Here is a 20,859-nt window from a genome sequence, read left to right as displayed (position 1 = left end):
GCTCCACCATATGAGGCAAATCGCAGACATCACCAGGTCTTCCAGGTCAGGCCGACAGAATCACCTGGCGACCTTCCCGACGTTTGCAGTGACAAGCTTGATCATATTGTCCTGAAGCGCTGACGGCTTGATTACCACTCTTGCACGGCTCCTGGTGATACTTCCTTTGGACGCTCAACGTGACATCATAGGACATCATGAACTCACATATGCTCGGGTCCTTGTCCTTACACTCTGGCTTCACCTTTACTATCATCGACTGAATGACCGCCTGAATCAATCGCCTTTAATTCCGTTGCACGATGCCGAGACCTGGTCGGCAGTGGCGCGCTATATGCGCGGTTATTTGGTATACCCCCATTGCCGATATCTAAAAGCAGCCATCCGAACGCTGCAAAGCATTCACCAGCGAGGCTCAGCCAGGCACTGACAAAAGGAAGGTCATTCATTCGTCCGAATTGGCGCAGCTTGCAAAGCATGAAGAATAGCACAACCTTATGAGGCGTTCGGGCATACACGATCCATTTTCTATACGCGCGTGTCTAGCTCTGCCCGCACCCCTAGACTCGCTGTTCCGGTCGTTAGAATGCCGTCTCAACGTCAGCATTTCAAAAAAAAGACGGCGGCCTACGGTCAGCTGAGGTCCTGGAGGGCGCTACTCGTTTAATCAGCACGCGGCGCCTGCAACGTTGCGGCGGCCGCGCGACGTTACCGCGCATCTTCAACTGCAACTGTCAACTCAAGCTTCTCATTTCCTTGATGTCTACAAAACAGGCCCACGACGCTCGGGTAAGTTCCGAAGGGCTTAGCTTGACCAGTAAGCTTGACTTTGGGCCTAGTCAGCGATTGTAGTCGTGACTTGAGCGCATGCATGGACAGCACAACGTGGTTTATCGTCCCGTACATGATAAAGGTGGGTACTTGTGCAAATTGTCAAACTCATCATCAATACGATGAACATGGTCGACCGCAAGTGTGCGCTTGCCTATCAGCAATTAGTATGGCTTGTACGTAATGGTATTGTTCGTAGTAACTTCATACCCCATTTATGCTAGGCGAACGATCATGCATATATCGCTTCGCTCAAGCTATCAATCTCACATCGAGCACTAGCCCGTCGATCGGCCAACCACAGGCAGAAGATGTCGGCTAACACAATGCATAAACTGAACGATCGTCTCGTGGATCAGATCGGCATAGAGCAAACGATCGAGTACCACAGGGGTACATACTTACACAAAAGCGGCGGCGTAGATCCTTGTAGGTGATGGCATGAACATTAAAAAACGAGTACTACGCGCTCACCATTGTAGATGCGTGAGAAGATTCATCGTTTCCTACACACCACGTTGGGGACAAGCGAGTACTGCCGAAGACCTGAGCGTGTCAGGAAAGGAAGGCATTAAATACCGTGAGATTAGCCCTGGTCAATACACTCAGGCGCTCTCTAATTCGATGCAGACGTGTACTGATTCCCGAGTCAGGTCTGTCGGTGACTCGGTAAAAAGATGAAATTACGCGCACTTTGTGTAAGAATCGTCGGATGTGGTGCACAACCATCTCAGGCTGTTCCTGCTGCACCCAATGCCCAGCACCTTCGATCACGACAACGTCTTCGTCATCCATCCTGCTGCATGCGCGCTGCTTCATTTTCTCCATGGCACCAGGGTGTTGGAACACCCCCCAGTCCTTCTCACCCGACAAAAACATCGCTGGTACGTCAATTCTCCTCTCGGCGAATAGGGCGAGCTCCCGCTGAACTTCGGGATGCCAGGAACGATACCAGTTCAATCCGCCCTGAAATCCAGTGCGCTGATATTCTGCCGTATACACGGCCAATTCGCTGTCAGGTAACCATCGGTTGTATGCCACTTCTTGCGAAGACGGGGTGTACGGCGCGACGGCTTGTGGCATAGTACTGTGAAGTGGCATCATGTAGTAGCAAGGCAACTTTGCCATCTCTGACACCTCTACTGATAGAAGGGGATGTGGGTTATTTCCCGACCAGTCAGCGCTCTTGGTATGGAAGTAAGCGCGTAAGAACTGATGAAGGCCCTCTGGTGCGTTGAGGAGGTCGTGGTTGGCATCTGGTCCGGCGAAATAGGTCATGTAATATTTCAGTGGCTTGTTCAGCCCAGCAAGCTGGTTTTGTATGAGCGGGGAGAAAATAGTGATCGGTGGTGGAGGAGGGCTGGTTGCATCGATGTCGAATGGTAGAGAAGGTGGTCCCGGGAAGGGCGCAGACATCATCACCACGGAATGGAAGACATCGGGGCGAATCAGAGCACACTGAGCGGCTACGATGGAGCCTAGGTCGTGGCCAACGACTGCGGCAACAGTCCGATGTCCCAAAGCGAAGGCCAAAGCCAAGATGTCCCTGACCAAGGACTGTACATGAAAGCTGCGCCAGTCGTCTTCATATCGGATCTGGTCTCCTGAGCACTGAGTCATGGTGGTCCGCCCGAAGCCTCTCTGGTCTGGAGCAACAACATGATACCCCATGTGCGCTACGGGCAGAATAACTTTGCGCCAGGAGTATGCTAGCTCTGGGAAACCATGCAAGAAGAGAATGAGTGGATTTGAACGGTCGCCAGCCTCGTGTATGTGCATATTAAGATCGTTAACGGGTAGCGTCCTGGTAGCAATATCGTCGGGGAGGCTGCGTAAGCGTTGATCCTGCATACCTGACGATGTGCCAAAGGCAATGTTATAGGCGAAAGGTTGGATTTCTGCCAGCCGCTGTTTGCCACCCGGCAATCGCCACACTGGCAGATGGTGAAGGAGCGCAGGATCGAGAAACGAGTGACTCTTATTTCAAAACACAGAGGGATGACCTCTCGATCTCAATGTCGTCTTACAATATCCTCTGTCAAAGAGTACTAGTCTATGAACTTTACATGAGTCAACACATTGTGTTCGACCGTACGATGACGGGAGAGCGCCTTGGATCCTTCGCTACCGCGAGTATCAATGAACTAGGCCGTGAGTGCGATCAGCATATATGTTTACAGCGCACGGCAGTGTGCAAATGATATATTGCGATGCATACCCAAAAAGCATATGCTACCGAAATCAACAGCGTGGACTCGAACATCAGCAATCACAGAAGGAGATACTTCGCATGCCAGGTGCACAAAGCACGCGACCTATGATCTCTTGTTCTTTCGTGGGCGGGCACCCCTGCCTCCGAGTGGCTTCCTGGCCTGTTTGTTCTGAATCCGGAGCAGTGTACGCTTGTACTCTGTGTCGGGGAACGTCCCCAGATTGAAGTAGAGTGGTGCTAATTCTAGCAACCTATTCCATTTCATGCATTGATCAATCTGGAACCACTCGCAGGACACGAAACACATACCACTCGGGGCGGACATCTGTTACCGTGCGGATGTACGGCTTTGTGGTCAGGACAAATTCGTTGAAAATGACCCACTCTGGTTGGTTGTCCAGGCCGCACGACGGGTGCAGCGAGACAACTTGATTGTCCTTCACCGTCAAGTATCCGCCCTTGTCGCCTTCCTTGTGCGCCACCTGCATGAAGTACCCGCAGACCAGCGCCCTCCGCACGTTCAGGTACAGCTTGCGTTCGTCTTGTGTCGACACAAGGTCGATATCGAACCGCTCCATTGTCCGCTGCAGTTGCGACCGCACATTGTCTGCCTGCGCTAGCGCACGTTGTGACAGGAAGTTGTTCCACGGCCAGTTACGGTCATGCCGATCTACGATGCATAAATGTCAATCAGCCGCATATTTGGCCCACAGACTACACGTACTTTGTTTATAGTTGTTGTAGACGTTCAGTAGCGTCAAGTGATCGCCATCAGGCACTGTCAACAATGCTTTCGCCTGATCCGCTTCCTTGCGCGCGTTTGCCGGCCGAAGCCATACGTTCGGCACTGCAACAAGAGAGCTATACGATCAAAATACGACAATGAGCGCGCAGACTCCCACCTGACAACATCGCCACGATAGTGAGGATTTCATTACTACAGTTAAACTCTGGGCTAACGATGAGCATTTTAGCCATCTATAGAATGGTAAGTTCAGCAGGGTTGGGCATCTAAGAAACAACGGGACGGGCGAACCTGAGGATCAAGTGGGAAATCGGCCATGATGGACCCAAGAGGGGTCAGATGACCATCGTCTTCCAGAGCAGCGAGGTAGTTGAGCAGCTCTAACGCTCGCATAAGCGTTTCCGGTGCTGGTGCATCTACGTAGTCGAACTTCACAAGATCCTATGCACGTCAATGAGACACTAATGCTAAAATAGAGTACACGCGATAGCTTACATGGACGCCCAGCTTCACCAACTCTAGCACGGTATTCGCCAGGTTACTCCTCAGGATTTCCGGATGCGTCTGCTCCTCAAGCTCCTTCATGAAGTCCTTCTCGGTATATAGCCGGAAGCACTTCCCGGGCCGTGTCCGCCCAGCTCGGCCTGCTCGCTGCTTTGCGGAGGCCTTCGAAATAGGGCTCACAAGCAACGACTCGACACGTATGCGCGGGTTGTAGACAGTCTGTTTAGAGAAGCCCGGGTCCACGACGTACACAATACCGTCGATCGTGAGCGAGGTCTCGGCAATGTTTGTGGACACGACAACCTTCCGACCTGGCGGACCATCTGGGGTACGCGGGGATGGTGCAGGGTCGAATATGCGCTGCTGCTGCTGCGGGGGAAGCGACGAGTACAGTGGTATACAGACCAGTGGGCCAACACTATCCGGGTCCTGGTTCAGCAGATCGTCCGCCTCCAATTTGATCTTCCTACATGAATCCTCGATCTCCTCCTCACCCGTCAAGAAGAGTAGGATATCGCCCGGCTCCTCCGCACGATGGATCATCAGTACAGTACGGATTGCCGCCTCAACATAGTCTGGCTCCGGGTACTGGGTGTAGAACACTTCAACTGGATGCATCCGTCCAGAAATCTCCAACAACGGCGCAGGCGCACCCTCCTTGATTGAGAAGTACTTCTGGAACTTGAGCGCATCGAGGGTAGCAGACATAACGATAATCTTGAGGTCCTCTCGGCGCTTCGCGAGTGCCTTCACCAGGCCCATGAGGATATCCGTGGCAAGAGTACGTTCGTGAGCTTCGTCAAGGATGATCGTGGAGTAGCGCGAGAGGTCGGGATCATTCATGGCCTCTCGGAGAAGCATACCGTCAGTCATGTACTTCAAGAAAGTGACGCCCGGCTCCGTCATGTCCTCGAATCGGATAGAGTATCCGACTTGCTTTCCGAGTTGTACTGCGCAGAGGGATGAGGTGGAGTTTCCCCAACACAGTGACACTACAGTACATACCGTCCATCTCATCCGCTACACGCTTCGCCACTGACATGGCCGCCACTCGACGCGGCTGCGTGCAGGCTACCAGTTTGCCCTTGGTATGCGGAAGGTCCGAATAGCACACAAATTGTGGGATCCTGATTCCGGAGTGAGTGACATTAGCCGATACGGGAGAAGGTATGTGCGTGAAAGGCCTCACTGAGTAGTCTTGCCCGACCCGGTCTCTCCGACCATGACAATGATCTGGTTTTTGCTGAACTTTCTCGGACATTAGCCATGTTTCCCGTAAACGAGGGGGTGGTATGCCCGAGGCAGATCTTGACCTTCCCTCAAGACGGGCAAAGCAACAGAAGCAACTCACGATTTTCAAGAACTCGTCCATTTGCGCGTACACGGGTAGCTTCTTCCTCATTCCGAGGATCTTCTTGTACTGCGGTGTGTGTGGCTTCTTCGTGAATGGGTTTACGTCCCCATCCTACAAGCAGCTCAGTGTTTGGGGCAGATCAATCAACTCGAGATGGCGCACCAGCGCCCTCTGCACTTGTGCCGCGGTCACATTTCTGGGAAGAAAGCCATAGAGAGGCTCTCGTGCTGCCGGGTTATTGGATACGCTGCCATCTTTGAGAGGCGGCGCGTTCGTATACGGATTATAGGACATGATGAAGGCTATTACAGAGAGTAGTACGCATCTTCACGTGTCTAAGAAGCATTGTCTGGTCAGGAGGAGTAACACGCGCTGGACGCTACTGGGTGAATATCGAAATATGCTTGCTTACCAAAATTATGTGAAAAGCAGCTTGCTATGAAGTTCTGTGATCGCTGCTCTTCTCATCCGACAATCCATTGTCGTCTGTGAGCCAACGTAGGGTTTAGGGGAGCGTTGTGACGTTGTCAAATGTCTGAGAACTTGCAACTATAGATATCAGACAGCATCTGTGCAAGTTCTTACACTTGTTGCTGTTTCTAAGTAGAATACCAGAGTCGTGATATTGCCATACGTGATTGGATGGGAGCAAGCGTCGATCAAGAGTCAGTAGTGGCTGTCGCCGCACTTTCCTCCAACCACATGTCCTCCTCGCGAACGGAATCAACATTCTCCGCAGAGTCGTACTTTGCGACACAGTCGGCTCCCCCCAACCTTGAACAAGACATTCTCAATGTCCGCACATTCATTCAGAGACATGCACAAGCAGGGCGGAAGGTTGTGCTCGTGACGGTGCGTACGTCGCCTTATCCGCGTTCTGCCTCGACAATGACAGTGCACACAGAGCGGGGGAACGACGGTGCCTCTGGAGCTCAACGTGTGAGCCTGAACGCTCGTATGCCGTGCTCGCCGGCTCATCCGCGATACTTGCAGTGTCCGCTTTCTCGACAACTTCAGTGCTGGTACGTCGTCGCTCCAGCGATATGCTTGCAGGAGTCTCAATAGGCGGTTGGGGAAGGCACTCGTGGTGCAACATCTGCAGAGTACTTCCTGAAAGCAGGCTACGCCGTCATCTTCATGCACCGCCAATTCAGTCTGCAGCCTTTCAGCCGTCACTACTCCCACTCAACCCACCCCTTCCTCGACTTCCTCGAGATCGAATCAGATGCCCCTGAGGAGACGGGTTCAGCGTCGCCTACGCACATCAGCGTAAAAGCCTCGGAGCGAACGCAGCTATTACAGGTCCTCACAGCATACAAGGCGGTACAGAAGGCCGGAACGCTGCACACGCTCACATTTGTCACGGTCAATGACTACCTATGGCTCTTGCGCGCAGTCAGCCAGGAACTTTCTGTCCTCGGCAGGCACGCTTTGTACTATCTCGCGGCTGCGGTTAGCGACTTCTTCTTGCCCCGGCAGAAACTGGTTAGTTGAAGCAGCCCTCCGATTTACCTGTTGCACATAATGTCTCTGTCTATCAGTCCGAGCACAAGATACAATCAGGCAAAGGCAGCCTGCACATTGAGATGGACCAGGTGCCCAAGATCCTCAAGCCTCTCGTCTCCGAGTGGACCCGTGGCGAAGGCTACATAGTATCTTTCAAGGCAAGTCGGAACACGCTCCGCCGTGGTTGTCCATAGCTGAATGTCTTCGTCTCACAGCTCGAGACCGACACCTCCCTGCTGATACCCAAAGCACGCGCCGCCCTCTCGCGTTACGGCCATCAGGCCGTCATCGGCAACGACCTCCACACGCGCAAACACCAGGTCGTCTTCGTGTCACCTGTGCAGACCCATAGTGCTCCTCCTGCAGCTGGTGACAAGCAGACGTTCACGGAGTCTTGGTTGAGGATGGACCCAGTGCTCACGCCCGAGAAAGAGATCGAGGAGGACATTGTAAACAAATTGGTGAACAGGCATCAGACATGGGCCAATATGCCTGGCATATGAGACGACAGTCGTCCAATAGGAAGCAATATATAGCTTTCATGCGTTGGAAGAGCTCATGGCGAACATGTGGATACATAGAAGAGCGCTAATATCGCGTGAATGGGGTAGTGGTAACCTTGGTCGTTGCCAAATCAGCTATCTCGACCAGCCAGGGGTTCGATTCCCCTTTCACGCATTCTTTTGAATAGGGAACCTTGCTTTTTGTGTTTTCATTTCGGCCGTCTTGGACATTTTCAAGTTGTCTGTTTTCGTCTTTCAGCATTAATTCTTGCTCCTCTGCGTGAATCTTACACTGGCCTCTGTGGTCGTTATTTCGACCGGTAAACAACAAGGCTTAAGAGGAATTATCGATCTACACCTAGACACCTAGCTACGCGACTCCACAATGATCGATCTCGATACAAATCTCACCAATCGTGCAATTTCAGTTGAAACCGCCCTCAAGGATACGTCGGTTGTACAATTTCGTGCTCAGTCCGTTAGAAACGGAATATATATGCTATGGGACGAAACAAGCCAAGGGCCTCTATCGCTTCAGAGTATATACTTCGCGGGGCTACAGCCTGCGTAACACACGGCGGTAGCGGTCACGATTATCACACTCAAAGTGCAGCATTTCAGCATTTCAGTCTTCCTGGACGAATATTTTCTGAAGACACTTCGCAGGAGCCTCTTGGCCTCCTCTATTCATGGCATGGGTGTCCTGAGAGGGGGAGCTAACGGTCTCGGTTCGGATCTTCCGAGGTTTTGAAATTCCCCGCATGATGATACCCGAGATGCGAGATGATGCATCTCATCTCGATGATACCCCAGCTTGATGCACAGCGTGGCCGAGGCCGAGAAAAGTTTCAGCGATTCCCCAAACGCGTTTCTGGCGGCAGAAACGTCATTGGGCCCGTCTCAATGAATCTGTAACAAGGCCTTTAGGCATCCCAATGAAGAGATAGCTCGCACAGTGCATCTTTGACATGGATCATGTTTATTACCCTTAGGTCTGCGAGAAAGCCGAGACCGTCCATGACGCCGTCACGCGCTGCGAGAACCGCCTGCTGTGTGGATGGTGGTTTGATGTCAAGTTATCAGAACGGAGACACAATGGCATACGATCGTGTAAAGGCTATTCGCCTGCATGCGATAGAGTAGCTACTCGTAATGCAAAGAGCGGGAGAGGAACAACGGGCAAAAATAGTATAATAGTAAACTACAGCACGCACTAGGAAAGGGAGTATGGTATACTGGCATGAAGGTCAAGAGTATCAGCAACCCTCCGAAGCAAAATGGGCAAGTGTTCTAGTGCGCACCGAAACCCACCAACAAGCCCAATGACGAGAAAATGCAGCATCATTTTATCACACGTGCGCACATAGCGTCCATTATTGCGCGCACTACTGGCCCTCTGAACCAGTAATTAATAGACAGTCGTCGCAAAACTCGGAATCGCCGCGGTGTCAACACGAGACATGGGCAATAGCCAGCACGACAGCTGCTACCGCCGCCCAGGTGCCTGTCCGCGCGCGCAACGCGCCCCCGGTTTTCTCTGTGACCGTCTCCGACACAAACCCGTTCCCGCACACCTTGTTCGTGATGAGCGCCGCGTCCGCGTATGTCTCGCGCAGCCCTGTCGTGTTGAGCCCTTCCTCGACGTACTGTGCCATCAGGCTCTGCGTGCACGACGAGCAGCTCGGCAGCGTGTTGTTCGGCAGCGCGGTCCCCAGCGGGAGCTGGTAGTAAAACATGTCGTCGGGATGCGAGCTCTCGACCGACTCCACGTAGCAGTATGCGTTCGTCGCGGTGTCTGGCAGGCACCCTGCGCTGCGCATGAGGCTATAGGCCTCCAGGCCTGCACATTGCTTCGGTCACAACTAGATGGTAAGGCGAGGGAGTGGAAGGTGCACACCTATGAGTGTGCTCGTTACGAGCTCGTTGGTCTGGCTTATCTCCGTCGTACATGCGCTTTGAAGCTGCTGCGCGAACCAGCCCATGTTTGCGACGCACTGGTCCACGCTTGGGTCGGTGTTGCACGTTCCCCAGACGAGCGTATTAAGGAGCGTAATATTCGACTGAGCCTGCTTAGTGGGGGTCAGCCCCGCACGCGCAAAGAAGGGATGGTCAGTCGTCGACCCTGCAGACAGGAACCACGACGCGACGGACATAGACTAGTAATTGGTCTAGATCGCGGATGCGGAAGGATGAACAATACAGCATCCCTGCAGGACATTCAGTGCAAATCATGACCGGTAGCGAAAAGCATTGATGCTTAATCAACCCCGCAGGATCTCAATTATCCCTCGGGTATCCAGATCGTGCTCCTCAACGGGCCGTCACTGACCCTGCACGAGGTAACAGGACAATTGAGAACACTCACATTAATGAAGTCTGCGGAACTTTGCACCAATAAAGAGAAAGGCCGGCATGTGCGGAATGGATCCGTGTCAGACATGTTCTGGAAGAATATATAACAGCTTTCAGTGGCAAAATTGCTCGACCCCAAGCTTGAGAACGGCTGAGGAAATGGTGTCGGTAGTACTGGTGGCGTGGCGGGTATCGTAGGGATCGTAGAGCTGGCAGAGATCGTGGAGGGCGTTGACGATGCGGAAGCAGACGCAGAAGCAGGGGACGAAACGAAAGTAGAAGAGCCAGACTGCGTCGACTGCCCAGGAAAGGAAATCACGGTCGACGTAGGCTCTACGCTGAATCCTTGAGGTACTGGCTCTGGCGCGCGTCTGAGATGCGGGGCGTGTATGTCATCATGTGGCCTCCAATCAAGGAGCTCATCCCAGATCCCTGACGAGTACTCGGGCGAGAGTACGTCGAGTAACGCAGGGTGCGAGAGATATCGTGTGGAGAGCGTTATGATGACAAGCGCTAGAGGAACTAGAAGAATAGTCCATCGCGTGCGTCGCGCCGTTTTCTGCTTCCTCGTAAGACTGAGCATGTACTGTTCCTGTAGAGATGGGCGGCATGGTGGTGACGGGGAGGCTGAACTTAAAGGCAGCGTTGCTGATCCACTTGTGAGTGTCGGCGTAGGGCTGCTCGACCGTGACGATGACGAGGATAACGAGGGGGAGCGGGATGGCGCCAAATGTGCATCCCACTGGCGGCCGCGCGATGGTTGGCTGCTGCTAGTTGCGCGATATGATCGCGGGGGTTCGGGCGACGGTGGAGGAGTGAACATGGGGTGCTGAAGAGCGACTGCTTGGCAGACGTGCCTGCGAGACAACACTAAAAAGAGTGTGATCTGAAATGAATGGAAGTGCACGGCGTGGTCCGCTGATATCAAGATGCCTCTGCGAGATGCCTGGTCGCCAAAGGATCAGAATATAGCTAGAGCACGCAAACGGAGGACAAAATCGAGGACGACGAGCGACCGGTCGCGGGAGCAAACTATGGGCGCTGGGCAGGCGAACAGGGTATCGAAATGGACAGACACGCGAACCGAGGGCCGAGGCTTTTTCTACGAGAAGGATTGGTACTCACGGACGTAGATACTGGCAGAGAGTGCTGTGTGTCTGAATCCGCTGCTAAGAGCAACACAAAAGCGACATGAGACGACAGCGCCGGGTGCCTGCCAGGAGGCGAGAGCAAGTCCCTTTCCTCGTTTCCCCGGTTCCATTTCTCATGAATCAGGAACGCCTGGCAGTTACACAACCGCCCAGCCAGGCCTGGACCCTTCGTAGATCGGCTGTGCCTTCGCCTTCCTCAGCCAATCGCCCGAGGGCGTTTCTGATCCGGCGGATTCGTGCCTCGTGCGCGCGCTGACGTCGAGATCATTCGTTTTGCTAAGCGATAGGTGATATGCAATACCAATACTTCATGGCCCATGTAAGCAGTCGATATCGACCTAAACAGTCACAAGCTTGCCACAAGGATGAGCTTCCCGACGAAGGGGTGGAGTGCTTGAACGTCGAAAACTCAGAAAAGACGCCCAATGCACAGACCGGGGTCGCGACACGTGGCGTCACAACTTTAACGCCGCGATCCAACTTTAGTTCAAGTCTCGACATCATCTCTGATTGGTTTCAAAGGAAAGCTTCCTCCCGTGGGAGGCCCAGGGCCTCCTCGAAAGCACTGACCTTATCGGCCTTGGTGGATACATTGCCCACAATTGTTGTTTTTGCACGGTGACATGTGTCGAGAGGTCGCAAGTCAGTGATCATACTATTCCCACATGATCGCGATCATATTTGTTGCTCATTAAGCTACTGACAGGCAACTCTTTGCCTTACGTGCAACCACTGTATCATCTCCAAGAAACACGTTATATATCATGTTTCAGCAGCAATGCTCTTACTGCGCAAGCCGTCAAGCAGCGCCGACGTACATAATTTCGCTCGGTGTTCATCCCGTGCCCGCGCGCCTCGCAAGACGAAACTTGTGCCTGACACAAGGCGTGTATTACCACACAAGTTTGATATCACTTGTCGCGGTGGCCGTCTTGGCCGATGCGATATAGTACGACTTTGTAGGGCAACGTCAAGATGGATGCGATATAGATTTAAAGGTAACAGTTCACCACCCTTTCCTGTTGATCTATCCGACTCGCAACGGTGCGTGCCACCAACTCACGTCTGCGAATAGCCGGACACAGCACGTCGCTGTACATCGTATGTATCGCATCGGCCGCCAAAGATGGGACGCTCCTCGACGCATGATCAGCGTTGGAAATCAACTCTGCGGGAAGCAAGCCAGAACACTGATCATAGCGGCTGAGGACGCATTGGTCACACGATGTCACTCGCAGCTTCGCCCTCCAGTTGTTTCTGCCTACCTTGGTGTGTCGCCTTCGCCTTATCGTGTCACGCGTTCTACCAAATACTTCAATGGCCACCCTGCCACGAGCACTGGACTGCAAGCCCATTTAAGGGACACGCAACAGCCAGAGCGCGCTCGGCTGAGTCAGCAATTATTTGACCATAGCAGAAGCTTGACCAGCATCAGCGGACTTCCATCCTGGCCTGTCGGATAGTATCGTATATGACTTACAGATCATACATATCGCTCCCTCATCGGCCCATACGAGCCTCATAAGGTTACACATCGGTATTTCGCAAGCACGGTCACATCCTCTGTTAGCTAGGCAGCAGGGAAGCAAACATTGTAACGAATGTTCCTGCTAGTGTAAAGCGCACGGGAAACAGCACCCCTACACGAATCGACGTGACGATGAACCATGGTGCCGACACACTGAACCACACGACCACCCATGCGTACCCCAGCATGCGCCATAGATAAGCTGGGAACAAGGACTGCAGGCCCGTCCGCCGCGCCACGCCGATGGCCGCATCCTCCAGCGAGATGGCAACCGCTTGCGCGAGGAAGAACGGGAAGGACATCCCAAACAGCGCTCGATCAACTATGAAGTCACCCACGCAGTGCATAAAGCCGGACGTCGCGAAGCCGACGTACAGCTGCGTGTACGAAGACGCCCAGGAACCTGGTTGCAGCCGCAGCAGGCGGCAACATCCCTTCCCCACAAACGCGGTGTGCTGCGAGTTGCACACAACCGTCAGCCAGATTCAACAAGAAGAGGGCGTGCGTACGCGGCGAAAGTATTGATGGTAGGTGCGTCTGTGATACGAGGTCAGCTCTCAATATCGTGGGGGTGGGCAGGCTGAGCACTGACCCCCAGAATCGCCGCACTGTGTACGCATCAGCCCAGTTCCCGTAAACGTCTGGCCAGTCTCCGGGAGCAGACCAGCCTAAGTTCACGTGTGCCGCAGAGAAGAGATAGTAATCCATGGCGAGAGTGCCAAGCCATGGCCCCAGCAACGCGGCGACATTTGCACATCGCTGCAGGTAACCGCGGGACGCCACGTCAAAGAGGTCCGTGACAGGGCGAGTGAAGAGCTCATGTGCGAGTTGATATGCTCTCGCGATGTCTATGAACAGGTACCACCTCAGTGCTTTGAGCAGCTGCCGCCGCGTGAACACATCGCGCGACACATAAGGACGAGGTGGGACGTAGGGGATCTGCGCATAGTAAGCTCAACTGATTGATATTCTGGATCTCAGCATGGGCGAAGAGCGGTGTACACTTGCCTGGTGAGCCCATCCTATGCCACGAGGACCAATGAAGATGCATAGCACCCAGTACGTTCGGCGCCAGAATGGCAGCTCCGCCGGCGGGACAGTATCCCTTTCATGCTTGAACTCTGTCAAAGGATCGTGTAACCACAGCAGCTGGAACGCGATCAGGAATTGCCCCACAAAGAGGCAACCGAGACAGTAGTCGATGGAGATGATCCCAGCAGTGCAAACAGACAACAGCGCAATGGAGTACGCGTATGTCGCGGACGCTGCGAGCTTGAAGGGCCATCTTGGCTGCAATGCAATGAGAGCGGCGATGAGGATCATCTGCAAAATAATGATCGCCGGGGTGGGTGAACTAGAGCGAGGATGCGAGTTCATAGTGGGCTGCATCGTTGACCATGGATTTGTCGCCAGACGGACTTCTCATATATGCGAGAGATGCTGCATGTTGCTAAGGAGCTGTCGAAGTTGACTACATTGATCTCCTTCAAAAGCTCTTGGAAGAAAGGGATTTGATTCGCACTCCTGAGTGTTCACGCACGCTCAGAAGCGGGGTCTGAGTAAGCGCCTCAGCCTGGACAGGGCCGTTCAGGCAACCAGAATGTGTGCTCACGTACACCCTGCGAATAGAATCGTCAGACTCAGCAGTATCACGATGATTTGGCATTTGCAACTCGGCGAACTTTCATAACCCGATCCTTGTTCACAGCTAAAATATTATCCTCCTTTTATGTGTTAATTGCAATGTAGTGCATTGCCGTATATCCCCCTCCTGTTGGCGCATGATGTGTCTCAACTACTCTCGAGCCAGCAAGATAGAAGCCCTCGCGCTTCGTGCAAACGCTCGCAAGACTCGGAAGCGTAGGATTTCCGGCTGAACCCTCGGTAGGCAGATGCATGCAGAGCCACCATGGTCTTGGAACCCCAGTTGCACCTAGAAAATAATTGGTGATTTCATTAGTGCCAGGACAAATAGATCACAGGCACTTTTTAGAAAATTGGGTTTCTCCTGTGCGACGTTTCATCATTTGAAATACATATAGTTCATTTGTCACGCCGCGTTAGGGTATGAGTAGTAAGATAGTCGAGAATGGTCATGCATAACTCAAAACTACAGATTATGATCATCGGAAGCACAGATGAGTCCTAACAATATGGGCGACAGAAGCCAGTGCATTCCGGCACTTATCGCAGCTTGACCTTAGGACCAGAGAAGTCCGAAAACGCACAGCTATGACTTTGAATATTGGCCCACGATCTCGTGAAGGATACAACATACGTACAAGTGTGCCATTTGGGTGGCAATTCGAAAGATCTTGGACTGGAGTCCTGGTTTGTTGACTTGATGCCGGGGCTGATGACTCGCGATTCCTCACTCCTCAACGCAAGAACACCAGTAGATGCGGAAAACTCTTTACTATGCCCAGCGCCAGCTTCGCTCGTCCAAGCACCACCGCCAAATTGCTGCTCACTATTGGCGAGAGACTGAGCAAAGAGCGCAGGATTCCTTGCACGAGATTCCTTGATGATCCTATCAAGACCATCCTCAGTACTAGTAGTGGCCAATCGCCACAGGGACTCACACGATGATTGCCTCCTGTTCTTCGAGAAAGCCAATGGGGTCGAGGACGCGCTCTACCTTCGAGATCTCCAGCGACACCTCCACAAGAGGGACAAGGTCGGGATCCTCATCGCATTTGTCACCCAATACGATTCCTGTAATGTCTACGGCGGATTCCTGGCTTCCGGACTCGTCATCCGATCCTATCATCGACGGCTCTGAGTGGGTATCTAAGTTCCTGCCTTCTGAGCCTCCATCAGACGTTCCATCATTGTCTGAATCCGGCATCTGTTCTATAATTTCGTCGAGGGAGTTCTTGCGCCTAGGTTGACCGTCAGGGCCTACGCCACCTCCCAAGGCTTCCTCATCGCTACGGTATATATCCATGCTAAGAGTGCTGCCCACTGACGCACGATCCCATAGTCTGATAGTGTCTGGATCAACGCCAGATACCCCAGCATCGCGTTTAAGCGTCGCACGCCTGTGGAAATCTTGGTAGACCAATCTGCTGTGCTCGTCAGATTGACGTGGCGATAGCCAGATTGCGAGCTTGGGATCGAAGGACTGAGTAGGGACCCGGACGCGAGCATCGATGAAAGAATACTGATAGCAACCAGGGAAAGGGAAAGGAGACTTCGGTCGAAGGGGCGCTCGAGAGAGCGGGTGCGACGTGTTCGGGAAGATAGGAACACACATTGAAGGTTCCATGAATTCATCTTTCAAACGCTTCGGTAGCCCTTGCCCAACGAAGTTTATGCGGCATTTGTGCGTCGGCCTATCGGGCCAAGGAAAATCGTATACCTTTCAGCCGAAGCCAGGCATTCAGCACCATGTCGATTTCAAAGATACTTACTAGGCGACTCACATGTTCGACGTATGCAATGTACGTCCCGACTGACATCTGACGTGCAGCATCTAGGGCCACAGAATCCTCCAAGTGCTCCACCATGGTCACTGGATTGAGGCGGATTGTCAAGTATGTTCCAGGGAGGGGAGCGAACGTGGTCATGGCGCGAACGGATGTGAGCTGTACGGGATTGGGAACGCAGAGACAGAGACAGGCTGATGCGAGAACGAGCATTCTTATTGTTGCATCACTTCGGAAGCTCTCTTGCTCTCGACCATGAGATGTATCTACGCTGCATCATGGGTAGAACAAGAGAAGACAAATAGGTCGATATATAAGCGCCAGTATCTTGTAGTATGATCAAGGCTGCGGCCTGTTTCCGCGTCATCACAACAAACCTTTGTATTCATCCGAAGTGCCGCTAGGCTGCCGACGGCGACCTGCATAGTCGAGACGCGAGTGGGTGATGACCATTACAAAAAAGGCTCCTTGAGATGAGTATTATACACGCTTGTGACGTTGGATCTGGTACGTTTCAGTAGCAAGCCATCGGGATCAACTTGCGTGACGCGGCGACCTGTTAAGATTCACGCCATTATGTCTCAGAAGAGTCCATGTATATCCGTAATGGCACGATGAACTCACGAGTTGCGGCTATTTCCCACTTCGTGTCTGGTGGTGGCGCAGGCAGCACCACATGCCTCTCAGTATATTCTCTGAGACCAATGACTCTTGCACATAGAAGGCGGATTTAGTGATCTTTAGCAGTGCTTGATGATTGGAGGCCACCCACGAATAGAAGCTGGACAAAATACAAGTCCCAGATAATGGGGGGTGTCAGCATATAACAATGAAATTTGGATTTTGCACACAGAAAGCATCACCGTTAGATATAAGGGCCGCCATTATCGCCAAAATGGGTGAGAAATACAACTGAGCTCAAACCCGGTCAGCTGACCTCATAATCGCCACAACCACTTCAACCGCGACGGCCCTAGCACTCCTCTATTCGCCTTGTGCTTTGATCGCAAATAACCCCCTTTACGCACCTCATCATAAACAATCCTCCGTCTTTGTGTCTCTTGATATGGACGGATCGCTTACCCGAACTATTGTGAGCATCGACTACGACGAATACAAGTGGACATCAAGGGCCCAGCGGCTGCCCATAAAGGCACCGCAGCCGGCACTGCCTCCAGGAAACTTCAGAACAATCATCGAAGGAGTTTGGGAGTTGGAACAATGCAGTGGCGCTACGCACACGAGGCAGATGGTCAGTGCAGCTAGGCTGCGCGCTGTGACGGTGACTGATTGTGTGGCGACAGACCGACTATCCACGCCTCGAAGCCCTGCCGCCATACAAGTCTGCAGAACTTGATGACTGGAATCATGTGGTGTCGTTGCAGTTGTCAGGAGAGATATGGCGCTTGACAGCGCAACTCCATAATCTCAAGCCGTACAGCTATGATCGAGGTGGGCACTTTGACCAGGGTCACCGAGGTTGTCAGAGGGCTAACGTACACTCAGACAACTGGGAGAACCCTAATCAAAGCTATCACCAAAATGATGGCTATATGCAAATTGTCCAGCCCGACTTAGGTGAGGTTACGGTGTGGGACCAACAGGCCCCAGTACCATTGGTAGGATGGCACCCACTTCCTCGAGGCGAGGGGTGGTACTTGTGTGTTCAAAGTCAGCACACCTGCGAGCAGAGGTGGCCAGCGAGTATAAGAAAGGTGCCAGAGCAGACTGAGCGATGCCCCGAGCAGCCGGAATGCCAGGCAGGGTACGTACTGGTGGCTAGTAGAGCGCTAAATCTGACCATACATACATCCATTCTGCGCATAGGCGACATTCAGCGACACCGCGATGTACCGCTTCGTGGGACTTTGGGTGGCACCCGCTTCCCGGAGGAGGGCAGTATTGGGGACCGAGGGACCGGGATCACGGTGTGCGGGTGCCCTGGTTCGCAATATCAACGATCACGAGCCACTGAGTACCAGCCGAGAGCAGAGCATCACCAGAGAAAAGAGTGCGTACCTATTGAGAGACATTACACAGAATTAATGGGTGATGTCCACATTGTAGAGAGCAACACATACCGTCCTTGGATTGGCCTACAGGCCTTTTAGACAAGCACGAGCCAGGTTTCCCCGTCCCATCTCGCAAGAACTATAACATTTCTAAAGACAAGCCTCAGTCGACATTCGGATCGGCGGAGGAACGCATGAACACTGTCAGGGCTCCGAGAAACGACCCACCGCTGATGCCTCAGCCTCGGGCCGCACAACGCACCACCACTCACCGGTGCGCCGAAGTGCTTAAGGAGAGAGGCTAGGACGAAGGATGCGTGTGGTTTGACTTGGGACCTGGAGCGCGCTTTTATGCGAGTCGTGCATAATGGACCGTCGAAACTGTCGCTGCGAAAACAGGAAGAAGAATGTACGTTATTGTAACACCATTCTCGGTGAGATCGTCTATATATCATGAGGACTGTCACGTACCTGGAAGCATTGTGTGTTCATCTTGAGGTGGGGAATCGCAATGCTCCTATTGTTTCGGCGACGGGCGTCCACGACTCTCGGATGCTGCTCCCATCGAGTCATTGGGCGTACGCTCGAAAAAGGCCTCACTAACTGCTGCCATTGAACGAATCAATTCGAATCCCGAGAGTAGATGCTAAGCCCATGGAGTTCTTTCCGGAGTCCACAGTAAAGGAGACAAAAAGCAAGGTACGACACAAGGCCGGAAAGACCACAGATCCTTTGCCATCCGCCAATAGTCAAGCCTGTCAGACAGTCTTTGGCATGAAAGTGGGTTACGCATATAGCCTCCCGAGCAGCCATATTTGCTAATGAGATTCAGAGTCGAAGCGTGCACAAGAGGTTCGCCGGTCATGGTGGGCTGACCAGGGAGCGCCGCGGCTAGTGAGGGCTAGTGCTGACCCGCCTTCGGCCCAGGACCCGTGCCTGTACGTCGTTCCTTCCCCTCGTGCGTCCACGACCCGAGGCGGTTCTTCAGTCAAGGCTCTACCCTCCCTATGTTAGTGTTCGAGCTTGCAAAATACCGATGCCGCCATAAGGCAAGAAGGACATCAACTCAATCCGCAATACACATGATACGTAAATACAATCTAATACACATGGTCCATTTCCCGACGATGCTACAAGAAAACAACCATCTATGATATAATTCCAGCGAGATCTCAATCAATGTCCTGTTCTGTCTTCTCGCCGCCCACTTCGTCCACCGCCTCTATGATGACGCACCACAACACTCGCCCCCAGGGCTGCCCGCCCTTGCCAGTGCGTGTACGCTCGCAGCACACAAAGCGCACTGGCTGGCCGTCCCAGTATCGCATCATATCTATCGATATGCCGCCAGGCAGCCGCAAATCAATACCCTCAGGGCTGAAATGCAGGTAGTCGTAGCAGAAATCTGCCGTGAAGAGGTCCTGCGGTGGACATGGGCATCAGCATGAAGACCAGGGGCGTAAGACATACCTCCGGCCCGAATACAACGTCCTTCCTACACTGAGAATCCCGAAAGACCGAGCTACGGTTGTGCGAGATGTCGCATGCCTTGTGCGCGGTCGGCACGGTAAGCTGAGAGATGTTGTTCTCGACGAGCCCCTCCGGCGGGAACGCGGGCTCCTGTTCTGCGCTCGTCACTTGTTTGTGCTCCAGATATGGCATTGTTGTGATAAGGGGTGAGAGGGCCCACGGCTTCGACTTTGACGCGAGGTCCTGCTCGAGCGTCGGGTCCATGTAGCTGCAAGGGTCGGTCAGACATGCACGAATGATGGTCAAACGAACAGACGTACTGCATGAATTTGAGGGCAGCGCTGAATCCCCACGGGAGTTTCAGCGGTCGCTCAAACACATTGCCAAAGAGGATGTCGTCCGCAGAATACTCGTGCAGGAAGCGACCTGATCAAGATGGAGATATGACAATTCGCCGACTGAGACGATAATGACAAACACACCTTGCATTTGGATACTCCACGTAACACCCTTGCGCTTCTCAAAATACGGGCTGTCCCCCACGCGTCCACTCGCATCCGCAAAGCCTTTGATATATACCGCGAGGTTGCCCTCAAACGCGTCGCTTTTGATGTCGAGAGGCTTGCCGGAGTTGGTTGCAATCGGAGTCAGGTCATCGAGAGAGGGCCCGGCGAGTACGCGAAGACGAGGCATAGCGCAGGAGTTCTGCCAGTCGTTGAAGATGTGAAAATGAACACAGATGTGTCGTCTTAAGAAATATGGAGATAAAATATCGAAACGCTGAAGAGGCGGTGATGAATGAAGTAGACCAGCTACTTAACGATAATGGGTTCGTTTGAGGAGTAGAGGGGCGGCGTTGGGGGCCATGGTTACGTGACAGATGCACCGAGCTCGCCGTCACACACAACGTCAGAACAATCCGGACATTCCCGACAGGTGGCGGGATTTCCTTCTCAAGCTTTAAGACGGTCACAGTTATAACCCGATTCGGGAGTAAGTACCACCCACTTCGAGACGTGTTCCAAGCTGGGACAAATTCACTCGCGGTAATATGGTACTTCATAATCCATCATTGGGACGAAGACTGAAGCATAGAGATCACCGAAAGATGGTCAGGCCACTGTCAGCAAAACTCGCAACGGTGTATACAAAACTCAGCGCAGACAGAACTTGGCCGTCTGTGAGAACTTGCTTCAATATATAACACTAACAGGCTGAAATAAACGATGGTGCCAAGAATGATGTTGAAAGCATTATTTTGGG

The 20,859-nt window shown here is 52.9% G+C and overlaps 6 protein-coding genes and 1 non-coding gene across 7 annotated transcripts; 3 read left to right on the top strand and 4 right to left on the bottom strand.

Moving 5' to 3' along the window:
* Positions 1-1,386: 1,386 nt before the first annotated feature.
* On the bottom strand, positions 1,387-2,682 carry POSPLADRAFT_1146781 (hypothetical protein; the record flags this gene model as incomplete). The annotated part of the gene is made up of 1 exon (XM_024485982.1): positions 1,387-2,682. The coding sequence occupies one exon, from the start codon at positions 2,680-2,682 to the stop codon at positions 1,387-1,389; it is 1,296 nt and encodes a 431-aa protein (XP_024337615.1).
* Positions 2,683-3,146: 464 nt separating this feature from the next.
* POSPLADRAFT_1146590 (hypothetical protein) lies at positions 3,147-5,940 on the bottom strand (the record flags this gene model as incomplete). The annotated part of the gene is made up of 10 exons (XM_024485953.1): positions 3,147-3,294; positions 3,347-3,713; positions 3,768-3,890; positions 3,946-4,021; positions 4,080-4,229; positions 4,284-5,242; positions 5,298-5,419; positions 5,482-5,540; positions 5,644-5,757; positions 5,809-5,940. The coding sequence occupies 10 exons, from the start codon at positions 5,938-5,940 to the stop codon at positions 3,147-3,149; spliced, it is 2,250 nt and encodes a 749-aa protein (XP_024337614.1).
* A 408-nt stretch (positions 5,941-6,348) lies between these two features.
* Positions 6,349-7,655, top strand: POSPLADRAFT_1066363 (hypothetical protein; the record flags this gene model as incomplete). Its single annotated transcript, XM_024482066.1, has 6 exons — positions 6,349-6,498; positions 6,551-6,585; positions 6,640-6,668; positions 6,725-7,131; positions 7,188-7,310; positions 7,368-7,655. The coding sequence occupies 6 exons, from the start codon at positions 6,349-6,351 to the stop codon at positions 7,653-7,655; spliced, it is 1,032 nt and encodes a 343-aa protein (XP_024337613.1).
* Positions 7,656-7,748: 93 nt separating this feature from the next.
* On the top strand, positions 7,749-7,830 carry POSPLADRAFT_t96. Its single transcript has one exon. It is a non-coding gene; the product is annotated as a tRNA-Gly (tRNA).
* Positions 7,831-9,103: 1,273 nt separating this feature from the next.
* Positions 9,104-16,255, bottom strand: POSPLADRAFT_1146371 (hypothetical protein; the record flags this gene model as incomplete). Its single annotated transcript, XM_024485922.1, has 20 exons — positions 9,104-9,495; positions 9,553-9,811; positions 10,021-10,439; positions 10,531-10,777; positions 11,133-11,324; positions 11,729-11,813; positions 11,863-11,890; positions 11,977-12,033; positions 12,222-12,501; positions 12,785-13,141; positions 13,196-13,223; positions 13,279-13,625; positions 13,689-14,009; positions 14,227-14,259; positions 14,483-14,619; positions 14,969-15,237; positions 15,269-15,587; positions 15,660-15,727; positions 15,941-16,047; positions 16,112-16,255. The coding sequence occupies 20 exons, from the start codon at positions 16,253-16,255 to the stop codon at positions 9,104-9,106; spliced, it is 4,089 nt and encodes a 1,362-aa protein (XP_024337612.1).
* Positions 16,256-17,180: 925 nt separating this feature from the next.
* Positions 17,181-18,431, top strand: POSPLADRAFT_1146800 (hypothetical protein; the record flags this gene model as incomplete). The annotated part of the gene is made up of 4 exons (XM_024485986.1): positions 17,181-17,366; positions 17,419-17,879; positions 17,942-18,042; positions 18,217-18,431. 4 exons carry the CDS (start codon positions 17,181-17,183, stop codon positions 18,429-18,431), a joined length of 963 nt encoding a protein of 320 aa, XP_024337611.1.
* Positions 18,432-19,298: 867 nt separating this feature from the next.
* Positions 19,299-20,289, bottom strand: POSPLADRAFT_1146218 (hypothetical protein; the record flags this gene model as incomplete). The annotated part of the gene is made up of 4 exons (XM_024485898.1): positions 19,299-19,547; positions 19,597-19,864; positions 19,917-20,022; positions 20,079-20,289. The coding sequence occupies 4 exons, from the start codon at positions 20,287-20,289 to the stop codon at positions 19,299-19,301; spliced, it is 834 nt and encodes a 277-aa protein (XP_024337610.1).
* Positions 20,290-20,859: the final 570 nt, after the last annotated feature.

The sequence above is a fragment of the Postia placenta genome, assembly GCF_002117355.1.
Source record: "Postia placenta MAD-698-R-SB12 unplaced genomic scaffold POSPLAscaffold_9, whole genome shotgun sequence".
Lineage (NCBI taxonomy): Eukaryota > Fungi > Basidiomycota > Agaricomycetes > Polyporales > Adustoporiaceae > Rhodonia > Rhodonia placenta.
This window is presented reverse-complemented; position numbering and strand designations above follow the sequence as displayed.